Source organism: Sturnus vulgaris, chromosome 2 (assembly GCF_052056855.1).
Source record: "Sturnus vulgaris isolate bStuVul1 chromosome 2, bStuVul1.hap1, whole genome shotgun sequence".
Classification (NCBI taxonomy): domain Eukaryota; kingdom Metazoa; phylum Chordata; class Aves; order Passeriformes; family Sturnidae; genus Sturnus; species Sturnus vulgaris.
Window position 1 is genome coordinate 48,019,890 of NC_142244.1, and position 18,587 is coordinate 48,038,476.

The following is an 18,587-nucleotide window of genomic DNA, read 5'->3' on the forward strand; positions in this document are numbered from 1 at the left end:
CATAATGCATGTTTAATGCATCTGGAGACAACGAGAAAAATTTAAAAAATATAGGTTCAATAATATATTATCAGCCACAGGCAGGACAAGAGAGGCTATAAATGTATATATATATACATCTCTTATGCTGAAGTTTATGATTTGTGGCAAGTAATGCAGCTGAAAACTTTTCCCACCCTAAGTCTGTTATTCTGCAAACTACTTGTACTCCAGAAAATTCAGGTATAAAGAGTCTCATGTCCAAAGGTCTCAGGTCTCAAGTTTGTATGTGAAAGTGGTTCATGCATGGGATGTGAGCAGGTTAATGCAGGAAGTGATAATATCTTAATAATTCTTTATGTTATCTTTGTTTCTCTTGTTGGGAGCCAGAGTAGAAAGACCTTTCACTCATGTCCTCTGTACTTATCTCTTCAGAAAGGACTTTGAGGCTGAAAGGTGAGCAGCAGAACATCCTGACATTGCATAATGTGCACAAACCCCGACCATAAAAAGGGTGTTCTGACTTCACTGTACATTGTCTTTGCAGCTTTCTTACGCTATTGGCATAAGGCAGTAGGGGTTACAATTGGTCTAACGAAATGTTTTCTCTTTCAAAAATACTGGAGGCGTGTTGCGAGATCCCTTCTTTATTCTGTTTTCCATTTAGGCATAGGAAACTTTCTGCAGAGTATAATGATTTGCCGTGGACAAATCAAAACACTTGCCAGGTTTTCCAAAACACCAAGAAAAAGTAGTAAAGACTGCAGGGAGAACCATCTTTTTATAAGACATTAGGGATTTTTTAAAATGTAGTTTCAGAGGCTATGGGAAAGCTTTAACAACTTTCCTTTGGTGTGTGTATTGTTTTTTTATTATTATTAATTGAGCCTTTCAGTTTTGAGAGCAGACTTCTCAGGTCATTGGAAGAAAAGGTGACGTTGTGGATTGCGAATGGATTGCAAACGAAGCATTTATTCAAGGGAACTTTCCCGCCGTTTCCTTTGCAGGAGCGAGGCGACGCTGGCCCGACCTGTCAGGCCCAGCCCGCCTCTCACGGCAGCACCGCCCGCCCCTCACGGCAGTACGGCCCGTCCCTCACGGCAGCACGGCCCGCCCCTCACGGCAGCACCGCCCGCCCCTCACGGCAGTACGGCCCGTCCCTCACGGCAGCACGGCCCGCCCCTCACGGCAGCACCGCCCGCCCGAGGCAGCGCCCGGCCCCGCCCGCGGCTCGCCCCGCCCGGCCGCGCTGCATGCGGGGAGCGCCGCCGTGTCCCGGGCAACGCCGCCCGGCCCCGAGCGCCGAGCGGGCCGCGGCCGAGGGCGAGCTGAGGGCGGGAGTGCCGCCCGTGCCCTGAGCCGTCCCCGCTGCGGGACACATCCCCGGACCCCGCGGAAGGAACCCGCGCCGAGAGCGGCTCGGCCGCGGGACACGGCAGCGACGTGAAGCACGGGAGCGACGGGGAACATCTTCCTCATCCTCTTCATCCTCCTCATCCTGCCGCTGCAGAGGAACCGTGCGCTGCGTCCTGGCTGAGGCTTGCTTGCTGAAGGGCATGTACTTCATGTTATCCATGAAAGCAAATATTGCCTTCTTGAGGTTTTTATGAAAACAAGTAGCCAGGCAAAGTGAGACACCTTAGTGTCTGCCCTCCGTGAGGGAAAGGCCACCAGTTGAACGCACCGTAATAGACAGGGAAATATCGGTGGAGAAAGACTTTGGAACCCGGGCTTCTTTAATGCTAGCTTTTAAAACCCCTCTTAATTGAAATGCCTTCATAATTGTAGGTATGTTGATGTTGGAAAGGAAAGGAAAGGAAAGGAAAGGAAAGGAAAGGAAAGGAAAGGAAAGGAAAGGAAAGGAAAGGAAAGGAAAGGAAAGGAAAGGAAAGGAAAGGAAAGGAAAGGTTCAAAGCAAGAAGACCTTTCACGAGACTTACTACTACAGTTGGCCTATAAAGACTAACTTTAGAATATTTAAGAATATTGTCTTAAACGTGAGTTAGCTGACAGCGGAAAGATACCATTCTAGTAGTAATGCAGTTACTTGTGATCATTTTGTTATAATGATAAATATATTTAAAACAATTTTCATAATTGGTGTAAGTATAAACAAAAATATAACACCATGAAATGAAATTTAATAATGTTTATAGGTGAGTCCTAGTTTTTATGACTAAACAAGCTACTACTGTTTATATTGTGCATTTTTAAATGTTTATTTGAAACCACCGAGATAATATTTGGCATGTTATATGCTTCACAGAAAAATGATGCAAAATGTGCATCTGGCTCCAGAGAATAATGAAGATGATCTCTATTCTGGCTACAATGATTATAATCCCATGTTTGACACAGAGGTAAAATATTTACTTTTTCCCACCTTTCCCATACATAGACATTTAACTTAGAAGTATAGATAAGAATTTATAGGTACAGTAATGTACAAGTTTGCTACTGCTTTGAAGTGAAATTTACATTATTTTGCAAGAAACATCTGAAGTTTCTCAGGGATCTTCTTGAATAGTTAATTCTTTGATAGCTTTCTATTCCAATTAAACACTTGTGCAGATCTCAACAGATCTAAGAGGCTGTAATGGTTAGACTTTTTGAAGTATAAACTCATAATTATTTGTGTGCGCATTCAATGTAGTGTTTCCGAGGCTGTGTGCAGCAGCAAGTTTTCTGACAAAAGGGGCTCTGGAGTGGTCAGTAGGTCATTGGTCTCCTACTGTGCTGCTGCTGGAGGAGCTCAGAATAGAATGTAATCCTGCAGGTCTCTGTGCAATTGGGTAGAGTATCTGGGATGTCTTAAAGTAGCCCTGCAAACCACTTCTGGGTAACTGCTGGTGTGGTGGAGTTGGGACAACAGTGGTGTCATTGGGTCCAAACCCACTAGCAAGACTTGGCATCTTCTATGAAATCCCAGTACCAATTCATGGGAGCTGCCGCAGGACCTGAGAGACATGAGATGTTTTAATGTCTTGCACTGCAGTTGTTAATGCCAAAATTCAGAAATAGCATAAGTAATAGGCATTTGGATGGAAAAAGAAATTCACGTTATATTTTATGACTTCAACTCTGTTTCCTCTATGTTTTTAGAAAGTAACAAGTTTTTACATTTTCTAATCTAAAATACAAAAAAAGATAGACAAATAATATAATTGTAATTTGTTGTCAGTAAACCCTGTTGTTGAGTTATCTTCAAGTATTTTCTGAAGAATTTTTGATTTTTTACCAGTCTGCTTTCAGCAGTCTGAAGGTTGTGGAATTGTTTGGGTGTTGTGATATTTAAAGGGTTAATATTTTGTTGTCCCCTAGGATTTGGAAAATGATGTAGCTTTTCAACAGGCAGCAAGAACAAGTCATGGAAGAAGACCCCCTGTAAGTACTTTTTAAAACACTTTGCATTAATGTAGATCTTACTATCTAGAAACACTAATAATTGACACAGGTTTTAATTGATGGGGTCTTTTTTGTTTGGTTCTTTTTTTTATCCCCACGCAGGTGACAGCCAAAATTCCTGGTACATCAAGTCCAAGACCTCTAGCTACTGGATTTGGGGCAGGTTTTTGTTCTGTTGCATCCTTAATGAAAATGTGATTTACAAAATATAAATGTACCATTTAATTCCACGCACAAAGTGAGCCCTTCTAAATGAAGAATTTCATTCCAGTGAACTGCATCTATCAGTTTTAATTCACAACTTTGCATTTGGTCAAGGCATGGTTACTGGTTGTTTTTCTTTTCTTCTGAACCATGCTGCAAATCTCCTGTACTCATAAGGCATTAGAGTCCAAGGTATTAACTGGGTTCACTTGCAGGAGGAACTGAATAGGTTGTTATTTGAGCTTGGGAAAGTTTTCTGGAAGTTAAGGTGAAATCAAGTCTTGAAGAATACGGACTCTGAAATATCTCTAGTTGAATCAGGAAAAGTTGGTTGTGTTCTTTGATATACTTAGATGTATTGATAAATCTGCATGAAAATATAAGTTGGGATTAATACAGTGACAGATTTTATCAGCTCTACACAGAATTTTACTGAACTATTTTGTGTGAATTACTTGTTCAATTTCAAGGTAGCAATTTCAATAATTTAATAAAGGAAACTATGCTGCTGTAGATAATTTTCTGTGTACTTCTTTTAAAAAGAGCTGATGGAAGTATCCAAATACATAAAAAACCTTTACTGTGAATTTGTGCTAAGTAATCAACATCTTTAAGTAACATATGAGTAACATAAATGGGAACTTTACTATGAATTTATGTGAAAGTTAGCTCAGCTTTTAAAATTTAGCATTGAGAAGACCATGCATAGGGCTTCTTATGCTTTGTGAATGACAATTTCAAACAACTTACTTATTTTTGTAGTCAAAGGCAACTTTAACTTCTTCTATGGGAAGACCCATGACAGGAACTATACAGGTAAAAGTTCCAATATTTACGTTTTATATTCGTTTGAAACAGTGAATTTTACTGCTAAGTGTTAGATACACGTATTTAGAAGTTCATTGAATTAATACAAATTACTACACTTTTATTTTTTGATCATAATACTGTCAGAAAGCATGAGGGTAGTGATGTGTGTTTTATTTGAGATTTGGAAGCAGTAGCAGTGTAGTACTTTCTAACACTTACTGACAAGCAATGAACAATATGTCATTAAAATTATATCTATAGAATATATAAAAATTATATATGAAAATATATAATTATATCTGTATTGTCTACAACATAATTTTTAGTGAGATTATTTTAATATATCTTCTTCTTTATTTGAGGATGGGGTTTCTCGACCAATGACAGCAGTGCAAGCTGCAGGTTACACTAAAGCAGCTGTGAGAGGTATGGTTTGTAGAAATTACCAGCTGCCACAGGGAGATGTTATTTTACAGTTTTTCAGTACTCTGTTAATTTTTCAGGTTCTTCATTTGATCCTCTTGGCCAAGCAAAAGGTCCTGCTTCACCTCTGGAAAAGAAAACTTCAGACAGGTTTGTTCGGTTCTGCATTACATTCTTTCAAGGCATTGACAGTGACAGAAAACCAGCCATGCATAGAATTTAAAAACATTCAGGCAGTTACAAAAACCTTGAAGGGCCAAACTCGGACCCTGGTGGAATAATGCCACAAACATTTGTGCATGTGGTTGGCTGACGTTCATGAACATCTGATTTCAGTGATTCCTGGTTCTGATTAGCTCAGCAGCCTGGGTGTGGCTGTTCTCACATGAATGCATTGATACTTAGAGAATTGTGCAGGACCATGAAAGTGTGTGTGACAGGCAAGGAACACCATGATTCTTGCAGGTCTTTGGGAAGAACTTGGAGGAAGTAGCCTGCTCTTTCTCCCTGTTAACTCTGAGCTTAGCACTTGAGCTGAAACTTGCAGACTGGTGCGAATGTTGGAGAGTTCGCTCAGAAAATCGTTGAACTTTCCAATACCCAAGTTCTGTTCCCCAAATGTAGCTATGTAGGAATAGGGAATCCTACTGAAATGTTTGGTTATTTAGCAGCAGAAAAAGTCTAGAAGAGCCACAACTTTTTGTTACTATCTGCATTTTCAAGCAATACTTTAGAATTATATATGCAAACAAAAGTTCAATTAATTGCTTTTAATGTGGTATTTAATTTCATTAGTGTTTGATATGAAAGCTTGTATGTTTTGTAGTTATTTCTCCTAAACAAATGTGGTTCATGAAATTTGCCTGTCTGTACTGTACTTGTAAGAGGATTTATGTTTTCTTAGGTCTGTGTTCTCAAATTAAGAGTATGAATGTGGTATCCTTGGACAATCTTCTCTAGGCATAGTTTCACACAATACTTTCTTTGATGGGAAAACCAGTTAGTTGTGACATGTGATATGTCATTGTGTTGTTTTATTGAGAATATAATGTGTAAAAGGTTAGTGTTTGTAGTTACATTACTTTAGTGTTAATCCTTTTGTTGTTTTTTTAATTTTAGTGTAGAAGAGAAGATGAGGCAGTTGGAAAAAAAAGTGAATGATTTGGTTGAAGAAAGCTGTGTTGCCAATAGCTGTGGAGACTTGAAATTGGTAGTTTTTCTGAATTTCACTTCATTTCTGCTGTAATTTGCATAGATAGATGTTTCAAAATGACTTGTGGTCAAATGTTTAAAATTATGAAAATAATTTTAATTCTAAGTTTATTAAGACTCTTCTAGTCTAGTGATACCTTGCTTTGCTCATAAAAAGGTAAGAGCTGTATTTCTGGCATATATATTTTGATTTCAGTGTTACAAAAATCCCTTTCCCCCTGTGTCCGTTGTCCTCTTCAGATAGGTCTAATGAATTAGTTTTACTGGCACAGTTCTGGCCCAGGCTAGCTAGCATTTAACAGTTCCTAGGTATGATCAAAGGTTACCATGGATAAGGAGCTATTTCCAGTAGTCAGTTTGAATATATTTGTTCTGCTATAGAGGATATTAGAGCATTGTTGTGCCACGGAGTAGTGGCTAATTAACCAATCTATTTTCTTAGTTTTTCCTGAGCCTCTTGCATATATGGTCAAAAAAATGCTCCTGATGTCAAAGGGTTGTTTCTTATGTAGATTATATCAGACGACTCCAAGGGTCCTATAGGATGTTTGCTTCTGACAGGTGCAGCAGAATATCCATTTTCCTGTAAAAGTCATCAAAGGTGTGAACTCATTGTCTGTAAAACAGCCAAGTTGGATTTATCTTCTATCATAAAGACTAGGAATCAAACTACATCTTGAAGTATTTCTTTCACCACTGGCTTCTCAATAGCCACCTTGACTAGTAGCCGTTACTTTCTTTATCATTGCACCCTTGTGGAGGCACATAGGACTGCTGAACCTGAAGTATTACTTATACAAAAGATATTGACTCCAATCTGCAGAGGATTATAATTGGGTACATAATTACACAGCTAAGCAGACTTAGATAACTGTATGTCTGCTTATGGCTAATTAAAACCTTTTGGTGAGTTACCTTTTTTCAAGCATTTGGTGCAGTCTGTAAACCAAAGAAAATAGACACGAGTATATTCTCTTTATACTTGTTTTGAATGTATTTTCATCATCTTGAGTCAGTAAGATTCAAGGTATTGTTAAATTCTAGTATTTTGTTTAAGGCTCTGGACAAGGCAAAAGAGGCTGGAAGACAGGAAAGAGAATTGTTGAGACAACGTGAACAAATCACTCCTCCAGAAAGTATCAACTTAGACCTCACTTACACAGTAAGTACTTTGAAATCCCGAGTAACTGATGTGTTGGTAAAAAACCTCCTGAGCAGAAATGTCAGTGTTTCCTGAAGTGCGTGTGTGTCCATGTTGTAATGCTCCTGGCAGTGTACAGAGGAGATCCATTCATGTCATCGAGTCCATTCCCATGCAATCTCAAATACCAGAGAAATCACATAGTCTACGTTAAGTGGAAAAGAATTTCTGTGAATATGTATTCCAAATATTTACTCACATGTAAAACCTACGTATCAAAATATGGTAGATGCAGACCCTGTGTTTCAGAAATAAATAGCCTAGAGAGTGTAGTATGCTGAGAGGAGAAAACAAACCAGGACAGATCAGATGCTGCCTTTGAACTGAACCATAAAGTGACTGAGAATGTGTTACTGAAATAGGATATAGTAATATTCCTGAATCGCAAAGCAGGTATCTGGATTTACATTCTGATTTTCAAATAGTAAATTTTTTTTTTGTTTAATAAAAAACAGTACAACATGCATAAAAATACTTGAGGGCTATTTAAATTGATAGGTAGTGCTGTAGAGACAATTATTACCAATTAATATATTAAATTAGGCAGACCTGGTAATTTATTTTACCATGAAGGTCAGAGTAAAGCTGTGGAAAAAATGCAGAGCTATTTTACCTGACAGCAACTTCTGTTGTGAAACAGCAGTGTGGAAAAAATCTTCCCTTCTAAACTGAGTGACCACAGGCATTAGGACCATTTTCCACATGTTGGGAGTCATAAATTACACACCGTTTCTGAGAATTGTATTGTATGAATATTTTTTAATAACCTTGCATTATAGCACTGTGTTTACTTAGGTCTAAGGCCCATGTAGCATAACTTTGAATGCTAGTAATTCATATACAAAAATATAAGAATTACCTAGAATAAGTAGCTTTTAAACTTGTTTCCTCTATATCAATATGCAAGAACAAAGGAACACTAAAAATGGGAAGCTTACAAGTGGTAAAGACTATAGTTCCAAGATAAAATTAACTTGAAATTATTTACTATGAATTCAAGTTTATTACTGTTGAGAGGACAATATTTTTTCTTGTATCTGTAATTCCAATTTTTTATAGGTTCTCCTCAATCTGGCCAGTCAGTATGTTGCTAATGAAATGTATGCTGAAGCGCTGACTACTTACCAAGTTATAGTGAAGAATAAGATGTTCAGCAATGGAGGTAGGTTGTATCCCAAAGTGGATTAAAACTGGTAGTCAGGCATTCAGAATGAGAACTGCATCTGCATCGTGCTGATACTCAAGAGAATTCAGCCCTCATGTCTGCCACTCAGAGTGGGTGACAGATATTCATAGTGTCTGACTCGGAGAGCCAAACCACATTTAATTGATTTACTGACTCATGAAGTCTTTTCTTTCCACAGACTAAGCTAAACATAAAGACAAATACACAATTTTCTCATGCCACACACACTATATAGTCTTCTCTAGTGCCATTTTTTTCTCTTTTGACTTTGCCTTTCTCTTCTGAAAGCTTATTTTACTATTTTGCATATCTCTTAGACTTGTATAGTGTGTTTTTTTCAGAGATGCTTCTTTGCAGCTGTGTTCCTGGAGAGCACTATAAAATAATCTCCATTTCATCCCTCAATTCAAAATCAAAATTAGAAGACATTTTGCATGAAAGTTCTAGTCTAGGTTTCATCACTACTTCATCTTCTCTCTCATCTTCTCTCTCATCTTCTCTCTCATCTTCTCTCTCATCTTCTCTCTCATCTTCTCTCTCATCTTCTCTCTCATCTTCTCTCTCATCTTCTCTCTCATCTTCTCTCTCATCTTCTCTCTCATCTTCTCTCAAGTTAAATTCATAGAAGTCAGTTCTGTGCAGTGCTGCTTTAAAGGGACATTGCTATCTTATAATGAAGACAAACTTATTAAGAAGTTGTTCTACTCTGTCACTTTAAAACACTTTTAAAATGTTGTAACTCATTGACTCCTTTTGATAGGTATACTGAAGGTAAATATGGGAAATATATATTTAAAACAACGGAACTATTCCAAAGCTATCAAATTCTACCGTATGGCTCTAGACCAGATTACTAGTTCCCACAAACAGATGAGGTGAGTTTCTTCTAGGAAGCATGTTTGTGAAATCAAAGTTTTGGATACAGTATGATTCAGTAGTTAAAAATATAACCTAAACCTGCTTTCTTACTTAGGATAAAAATAATGGAAAACATTGGAGTTGCGTTTATTAAAACTGGCCAATACATTGATGCTATTTCTTCCTTTGAAGAAATAATGAGCATATCCCCAAACCTGAAGGCAGGCTTCAACCTGATCCTATGTTACTTTGCTATTGGAAATGGTGAGCAAATGAAGAAAGCCTTCAAAAACCTCATCGAAGTTCCCTTGGAAGTGGATTATGAAGAAAAATACATTTCATTAAATGTAAGTTTGAAAAAAATAAATGGTGTCTTTATATAGTAAATCAGGGGAAAGAGGGAGAGATACTGAATGCTTGGACTGTACTAAATATGGAAATTGATGTGTATTTAGGTATCTGAAATAACTTTTTTACCAGCATGAATTTAGTGTGGCAGTACTGCTTAGATATGTAAAATAATAGGAGAACATTTAAATCTTTTTTTCCTCAAAAGATATGATGTACATAAAATCCACACCACAAGATTGTCTTTGTAATGATTTTGTTGAAATTCATTTGGGCTTTGTTACATAGCTCACTTACTGCTTTACCATCTTTATTTATATAAAATTTTAATAAAATATTTATAAGGTAAAATAAAGGCAGGTAAGCAATGAGTGGGTTAATGCAAGTTTCCTTGAGTGAGTGCTAATAAAACTTGTAAATTGTAGTGCTATTTTACAGAAGCAAACTATAGTGACATTTACAGGTGCTTATTTTAGTTCCTTAGACTTTGTTGGAAACTGGACATTCTTTGACTTTCCATGATGCTGGAGAGGAAAAAATAGTTATTAGGTTTAGAGTCCCTCTTAGAAAAATCCTCTATAGAAAGATCAAGCCTTTTCTCTTCTCCAGCAGTCTCTTTTTCAGTGATGCAAATCTTTCAGTCCTAAAGATCAAATATGTAACTAATCTTCAAACTGCTTGCAGTTTACGAGTAGCTGTTGTTTCCTATTGTCATAGCATAAGGAAATAAAATTTAATGTATGAGGCAAACAGATACCTTTATTGATATATATGTATATATTTTAATACATTTTATATAATTTCTTATATTAGAAATTATATATGAGTAAGGATCATTAAGCCTTTGAATTAATTGAGGGCTATGTAAGATCATTTATTTAACTGAAGAAGTTATTTCTAAGGGTAGGCAAACTATAGTTTTAACAGACATTCCAAGTTCTCTGTTTTTTTTATGAAGAGGTCAGAGAAATGATCACAGTTTCCTTCTGGTCTTTATGTTTTATAAATCTATGATCTTCCCCAATTAATGAGGAAGGGGTGGCCACCTAGCACACCCTGCATAACTTCTTTTAGAACTAACAGAGATCATAAGATGATCATGCAAGTTATTGTAATGAGGAGGTAGCACAAGTCCTCATCTGCTGAATACCACAGCAGTTCAGCCAATGATAATTTTTAAGCATGAGAATATTCTCACTGTGATCTGCAACCTTCCTGGTCTGATAGGAATGATATCAACTACATCTGTTAACAACCTTAATGTGAGCTGTGACAGCACATATGAACAGAAAAACAGTATTGAAGTGGTTGTGATGCCAAATTTCAGAGTGTACCATTAGAAAACTACTTTAAACTGAAGCTAGCTTTTTCAGATGTGGAAAGTAGGTGACATTATAGACTATATATTTTACATCAGTTTATGTTTGCAGTCATATTGTCTATAAAATAATTAAAACGTTTGTATGCTGGTATAATTTGCAGTTGTTTTGCCCCCCTCCAGGAGGATCTACATACGAATCTACTGATTGAAGCCATTAAAAACGACAGTTTAAGTCAAATAGAACGTGAGAGGTAATGGTGGACTCTGTTCCTTCTTGACTGTGGTGCCTTCAATATTAACTCCTGGAATGATTATCAGTCTTGTCACCTGTCCACAGCTCTTGTTATAGAAGTGTCCTCCCAATTCTTAGGAAAGAGCATACTCATGAGAACCGGTTGGATCACTCTGTTTAGTGTGCTGCCCTAAAGTAGAATATCTACCTCAAATGTTACAGGGTACACTACTTAAAACTTGCAACGTTTGAGGTTTTAAAAAAAGTACAACTAGTGTGCAGTGAAAGGAAAACAGAAAAAACCTAAGGCCTTAATTAAGATACAGGGGAGTAGTGGTAACGGGGAACTTGGTTACATTGGCTTCTGAGATTTGTACTGAGTGTGGTAAGAAGCCAGAACAGATTTTGGTTTGATTTTTTTTCTATACGTGTTTTTGAAATGATGACATAGAATTGTGTGCTAGTATGGAATGGTTTGGGTTGGAAGCGACTTTAGAGATGATCTGGTTCCAACCCCCTGCCATGGGCAGGGACACCTCCCACTATCCCAGGTTGCTCAGAGCCCCATCCAGCCTGGCCTTGCACACTTCCAGGGATGGGGCATCCCCAGCTTCTCTGGGCAACCTATTCCAGTGCCTCACCACCCTGACAGTGAATAATTTATTTCATATTTTTGTATTGTGTTTTTGTGGGTTTTTTTTTTTTCCTTTAGGAAGTCTTTGGCAGAGGAATACATCATGACAGCTGCTAAACTCATTGCACCAGCAATTGAGACGTCTTTTGCAGTAGGCTATGACTGGTAAGAGTCAAGTGGGACTTCTTTTTGTCTAAACTGTATCAACTCTTGTGCTGGTTATGAAACCAGATCACAGAAGGAAGCAGCCTGGGAAACACACTTCTCTGTGCATCTCAAACACAGCAACCAGCCTATTTTCAGTTTGCCTCCTAATAAAACAAAGCATTAGAGTATGTTCTGTCTTAAAAAGTAATTTATCATCAAAAGTCAACTCTTAATTATACATTTTGTGGTGTTCTGAATTCATACAAAAAGTTCGATTTAATTTCAAAATTCAGTTTCAAAATGGAAAAGCTTTTAAAAGTCTCAGCAGACAAATGCTATATGGAAGGCAGTGACTGCTGGTCTTTAAGGTTGAAGATAGCATAATGAAGACTTGGGGTGCTTAAGAAGTTTTGATCACTCCACAGAGTCGTTAAATAAAACACTGGAATCTAAATTTTAAGAAAGGTTTGTTTGAATTTCATTTATGAACTTAATGTTTATGAATATAAACTTAATCAACCATTTCTTAAAACATTTATACAAGTGATAGGCTACTCACACAGTTCATCATTTGGACTTTATTTTTCAATGTACAGCTTAACTTTTGCTTTCTGTGGTATTTTCTGCAGCAGAATACTCTTCTCTTTAAAAAAACAAATTCAGTTAGACACATTTCCTATAATGACAGTATAAAAATTAATAGCATGACTGTACCAAAATTTATTTTCAGTTTTTTATTATAAGGGCTTACTTTGATATTTTTTGTATTTTAATAGCACTGGAAAAATAATATGTATGCAAATGAATGTTTTGTATTGCAGGCACAATGTTACTAACATATATGTTAGAGTATGGATAATGAATAGTGTTTGATGGGAAAAGACGACTGTCCTTTACCTGGAGTTTATGGCCTATTAGGATTATTCTCAAATTTTGCAGGTCCTATAATTTCCTAGGAAAGCTGTTTATACTGACAGGAAACAATCTCTCACACAAACATGTATTGTCTGCTAGAGTCCACAAGGTGGTGTTTGATGGTTTAGTAATTGTAATCTTACAATTTCCCTACTTCTGCCATTCTGAATTATCAGGACTTAAATAATATGTCTTGTGAAAAATTAGGTTGTTGTTTTCTAATTTGTTAGCATGAACAAATCAGATTTGTTAGCTCTGTGTCTTGTTTTTTGCTCAGAAAAACTAAAAAAGATTGTCAGATACTCAGTTTTCTTAGTGCTACCCACAGAATACTTGCTGTGGAGTAACACATTCTCAAATCTGTTCTGGCTAATTGAACAGCTTTTTTTGAGATCTGTGGGATTGTTTTTTGTGTATCGGGACAGATCTACTCTTTGTTATTTTAAGCTGAGTTATTCAAGCCCAATGAGGAAATTTAACCAGCAGCTTGAGCTTAGTTTTTCTAATTATAAAATTTATCATGGGTCCTCTGAGTATTAAAATGCACTTTCAGTCAAATTAATTATATTTAGAGGCATAAAGTGGGGACAAATATTCTTCAGAGTTCATAACTTCTTACTTAAAATGTGACATAATGTTGGGACTATTCTGTCATATTTCATAAGGAGCAGTTGGATAGTTAGATCTCATTGCATTTTATGGTTGAAACGGTTGGAAATGTTTTTTTAATGTTGCAAAGGCATCCATAATAAAAGAAGAAATTACTAATTTTTTTACAACTTTTCCTCTAATATAAAAGGCATTTTTCTAAGTGCCTGTCCACGTGCCAAACCAATTACAACAGCGGGCAGTTTTTTGAACTAAACTTCTGTTGGCAAAATAGCCAACTATTAAAAGGAAAGAAGGTGGCTTTCCACCAGTTAAAAAAATAGTAGAAGAGATTAAGGAAGTATCCCACAAGCTGTTCATTTACTGTGCCTATTTTCAAAATGTTTGAGAGAACAGGATATGCATACAATAAATAAAGGTTTTATTTCAAATGATCAGGCAGCTGAAAGTAGATCACACCAAACCATGGAAGATGGTGGCTGTGAGTGAACATCTGGACTGTCTGCTGCCTTCTGTTCTGCACTCTTTTTGCAGAAGACCCTAAGCCACAAATAACTGGGGGATGACCAGAGAGAGACTTACTATTATGACTTTATTAGTAGGATAATGGAGCTCAGGGACAAAGTCTGTAGTCTCTGGCATTGTTTGCTAATATTTTTTATAAGTTTGGTAATATATGCATCAGGAGATGGAATTTGAAAAGCCACATTATAGAATGTAGCTAAAGAAAACGGCTTGAAAAATTATTTTAGTCAGTTTTTGACATCAAGTATTGCTCAGCAATAGAAAATAGTAATATTTAGGCAGCTGACTTGAAACAAGAGGCAGGAGAGATATTGTAATTAGGGTAAGTTATAGGACTGAAATATTCCTACAAGTATTTTTAATAAGAGTTCTCTTTGCCACTGTGAAGAAAGATTAGCTAAGAAAATTCAGTTTGGAAAGTAAATTATCTGAAAGAAAATATGTTACTTGTAGACATTTGCACAGATGCATTTTGTTTATCTTCATGGCTTACCTTCTGTTGCAGGTGTGTTGATGCAGTGAAAGCTTCCCATTATGTAGAGTTAGCCAATGATCTGGAAATAAACAAAGCCACTACTTACTTGAGGCAACAGAATTTTAACCAGGTATAGTAACTTTTCACAGTAGTACATTTTAATACTGTATTTGCAAAGATATATTTGTTAGCCACAGCATATTTTTTGGCAAAGGAAAATGTGATTTATGCAAACAATAATTATTTTTATGTTGATCAGTAAAACAACTTTATAAAAACATTGGCAAGAGACAAGTTTTATCTAAATGAAATTTCTGCCGTGGAAAAGTGATTGCAGTGAATTTCAAAATCAAAACACCTAAGTGTAGTTTTCTTCACTGGGTGTCCAAGCTGTCATTGCAGTTAATGGAACTGAGGTCAGTACAGTCAATAGAGCCTAGAAATCCTGTTGCTAATTAGCCTGGTGGTGTTTTCATTAATATGAGCTGAATCTTTCTCTCAATTAGGTTGTCTATAGTACCAGAATACATGCAGCTGCACCTGCTATGTATAGTTACCATTTATGCTCTGGTATTCTGGCCATTCCCCACATACTACAGCATTCCCTAAATTACTATAAATTGTTCTTATACTTTAGTTGGCTCTTCTGCCATTCCATTACATATACAAGGCTTGGTTTGGAATGTGAGTTAGAAAAAAGCTTCATCTGAACAAAAAATCGGACAGGATTTGATGGGTTTTCTTCTAAAAAGCACTGGCCGGTACATTCAGTGATAAGAATGCTTGATAAATAAGAAAGAATAGAACAATTCCCAGCTGTGCATGAGTGGCAAGAATTACAGGAGATCATATACAGCAAAATTGGAGCAGAAGCCTTGGATACCTGTCATCTCCTAAGATCATTCACATTCCCACATCTTGGAGGGATGCACAGAGGGCCACATGCTAAACTTCAGTCTGCTTTTACTTCTCGTATTTAAACTCTTCTAGTTTTGTGAGCAGCTCTTGCTCCTCCTGTCTGTCCTGTCCTCTCCTTCCCTGTAGGTGGAGCAAGACAATTATCCTGTATTATCCTGTGTGTCTGACTGTTGTGGTTTAACCCCAGCTGGCAACTAAGCACCACACAGTCACTCACTCACTCCCTGCCCCACTGGGGATGGGGGAACAAATCAGAAGAGTAAAGGGGAGAAAACTCATGGGCTGAGATAAAGACAGTCTAATAAGTAAAGCAAAAGCTATGCATACAAGCAAAGTGAAACTAAGGAATTCATTCACCACTTCCCATGGGCAGGTAGGTGTGTTTTCAGCCATCCCCAGGAGAGGAGGGGATGCATAATGGTGGCTTGGAGAAGCAAACAGCATCACTCCAAACATCCCCTCTTCCTCATTCTTCCCCCAGCTTTGTATGCTGGGCTTGACACCTTATAGTCTGGGACATCCCTATAATCAGCTGGGGCTGGCTGTCGTGGCTGTGTCCTGTCCCAATTCCTTGTGCACCTGGTGGGGTGAAGGGCACAAAAGGCCTTGGCTTTGTATGAGCCCTGCTTAGCTAAAACTGTGTTATCAACAGTTCCCATCACAAACCCAAAGCAGAACCCCATACGAGTTTTTATGAAAAGAATTAACTATCCCAGCCAAAACCAGCACATTGAAACCTTTTCTGAGATCAGGAAGCAGTTTGAGAGTTTGCAAAGTTTTGGGCAAATCTACTAGCTTTACCCTTTTGAAGGGTGAGAGTGTTACAGGTAGGTGAAAAGCCTTATGATCTCAAGAATTTATTGTTTTAATGGTAATTTTTTGTGTTTTCCCATTAGTGTTCAGTATAGGTTAAAAAACCTAAAATCAATCCTAAGAGGTACAATGAGACACAGATTGTTGGTGATGTTTTGTGGAGTACTTCAGTGGAGGGAGAGGGAAGTGTGTTGGAAGTTAGGAGTAAGGGGAGAACCTTTTTAATTGGATTATATGATAGAAGTACCTTTAACCTGCACTGGAACCACTTAACAGTAGAGTGGGGCTGCAAAACGGTGATTGCAGAGCATCTTTGTAATTGTTCTAATAAAACTGCAGCGGACATTTACATTCATCCTGTCTGTCTGTTGTTCATATACTTCTTAACTCACCAACTGCTCAACACACCTTTGGCAGAATGAGAAGAATAGAAACTTTTTGAAATACTCAGTTCCAAGGCTGAAGTTTTATTGTGTCTTTTAAAAATAAAAAAACAAACTAAAATAGGTTTATCCTGTTACAACAATGGGCGTAAGTATGGGTTCATCATAATGGATATGTTATTTTGAAACAGTCCTTGCATGTAAAATATAAAATATAATTCAAGGGGAAAATAGCATGTTATGTTTAGTTGTGTGTGTATAAAATATTTTGATTTTTTTTTTTTTTTTTTTTTTTTTTTTTTTTTTTTTTTTTTTTTGTGTCAAAGAAAAAAAATTCATTTAAAAACAAAATTCTGCAGGTTAACCTTGCATCTTCTTAACATCTCTGGCACACCCTGTTAGAGTCAGACAAGCTGCTTTGAAGTTTAACTTCTATAAGCAAATAATTTGGATACACTAGAAGCAAGTCACAAAGAATAGTTTGGATAGTCTGTATTTTGATTGTTGAACCTAAGTAGTTGTTATTGTTGGGATTAAAAATGTAAAAGTTCTTTAGAAATCTTTAAATGTAACTGATGATCCAGTGCTACTTTGCAAGGACAAAAGGAATATTTCCTATGGATTTTCATCCTAGGACTCATAGTTGCTGCAATTGGTGAAGAGACCCTCAACATAATTTATCAGTAAATGAATTGAGTTCAGAGTCATTATCATCCAAGGTGCCATTTAGCAGTAAAAGCAAAGGCAAATAAATCAGATACAATCAGAAATGGCTTTTCAGAAAGTAAGTTTGAACTGTAAAGCTCTAAAATCAGCAGAAGTTAATTCTTTATGGAAGCAAATATTTGCTTAAGAGTAGAGTACCTCAGATATAGGATATAGTAGTGTTACATCTGGAAATATTTGGGATCATTCCCTTTGTAGAGAGTCACAAATATATATATATTTATAATATAAATATATAATATTTATATATATATATATTAAAAAAATAAAGTTTAAAAGTATTGTGGTTACAATTCTTACATTTCTAAGACCACAAAATCTAGAGCCTAACTTTTGAAATTATTTTCTTGATTGAAATTGGTATATTTTAAAACACTTTTCTATTAGAAGAATATTAGGATCATTAATAGTTCATAGTTCTTGGGTAGAATGTAAATCTATGAACTACGTTTAGCTGTATATATTTTGTCGCTTTGCACATCATTAATACAGTTGTGGTTTTTGTGTAGAGTAACTGTGAGAACTGTATGGCAGAGCATTGAAACTTCTCTTTATGTTTGTTTTGGCATTTGACATATAATATCATGCCTTTGCTCTGATATGTAAATAGCAGCTTGAAGATTTCATGGAAAGGAGGAAGGAAACTTTTGAACTGCTAACGTTGGTGGTTAAATTGTGATTGCCACATCTGTGTTGTAGTAGATGATGGAACTGGGCTCACTGTGATATTCTCACAGTTTGTGTTGTTATTATAAATATTTAGCATAAGGTAGACAGATTTATTTAATAATTTAGTCTGCTGTTACAAATGTTATTCCATAGTCAATGAAAAGAAAAAGCTGTCTTTTATATCAGAGGTATTTTTGTAGTTTACTTGCTATAAATATGCTTTTTTTTGTCTATAAGCATCTTTATTTTTAGGTTTATGAAATTTAGTTTTCATGTTAAAGTTTAAAAAAAATCTTCTGGCCTCAAACTTCACATTTAAGTACTTTGTAAACTTAGACAATTGTCATCATCTTAATAGACAAAGCACATTGAAATCCAGTCCTACTCTATCGTGTGTATTTTTTTATATAATGTGTTCTTTTTCAGCTTTTTAATAAGGGTTTTATGTCAATTCATTTGTGTTCACTTAAAGAATTAGAAAAATAGGTATGAGAAGTTTTTAGTTGACTAGATTAAAAGCAAATCATTTAACATTGTGTTTTGTATGGACAGAATTCTCAGATATTTGTAGTTCACAATAGCCTTATCTAATCT

General features: G+C 36.4%; 1 protein-coding gene across 5 annotated transcripts in view; it reads left to right on the forward strand.

The window, feature by feature from the left end:
* Positions 1–1,241: 1,241 nt before the first annotated feature.
* Positions 1,242–18,587, forward strand: part of IFT88 (intraflagellar transport 88) — a 42,771-nt gene continuing 25,425 nt past the window's right edge. Inside the window, exons 1-15 of one of the 5 annotated variants that reach the window (XM_088159477.1) lie at positions 1,242–1,767; positions 2,246–2,339; positions 3,301–3,363; positions 3,487–3,543; positions 4,351–4,404; positions 4,761–4,824; positions 4,902–4,971; positions 5,941–6,031; positions 7,091–7,195; positions 8,294–8,396; positions 9,181–9,295; positions 9,394–9,625; positions 11,128–11,198; positions 11,892–11,978; positions 14,515–14,614. In XM_088159477.1, the coding sequence (XP_088015603.1) occupies positions 2,250–2,339; positions 3,301–3,363; positions 3,487–3,543; positions 4,351–4,404; positions 4,761–4,824; positions 4,902–4,971; positions 5,941–6,031; positions 7,091–7,195; positions 8,294–8,396; positions 9,181–9,295; positions 9,394–9,625; positions 11,128–11,198; positions 11,892–11,978; positions 14,515–14,614 (1,302 nt within the window). In that variant the 5' untranslated portion in view covers positions 1,242–1,767; positions 2,246–2,249. Of the gene's footprint in view, positions 1,768–2,234; positions 2,340–3,300; positions 3,364–3,486; positions 3,548–4,350; positions 4,405–4,760; positions 4,825–4,901; positions 4,972–5,940; positions 6,032–7,090; positions 7,196–8,293; positions 8,397–9,180; positions 9,296–9,393; positions 9,626–11,127; positions 11,199–11,891; positions 11,979–14,514; positions 14,615–18,587 lie in introns of those variants that run through there. The other 4 variants (XM_014877656.2, XM_088159476.1, XM_088159479.1 and 1 more) reach the window with 4 other exon arrangements.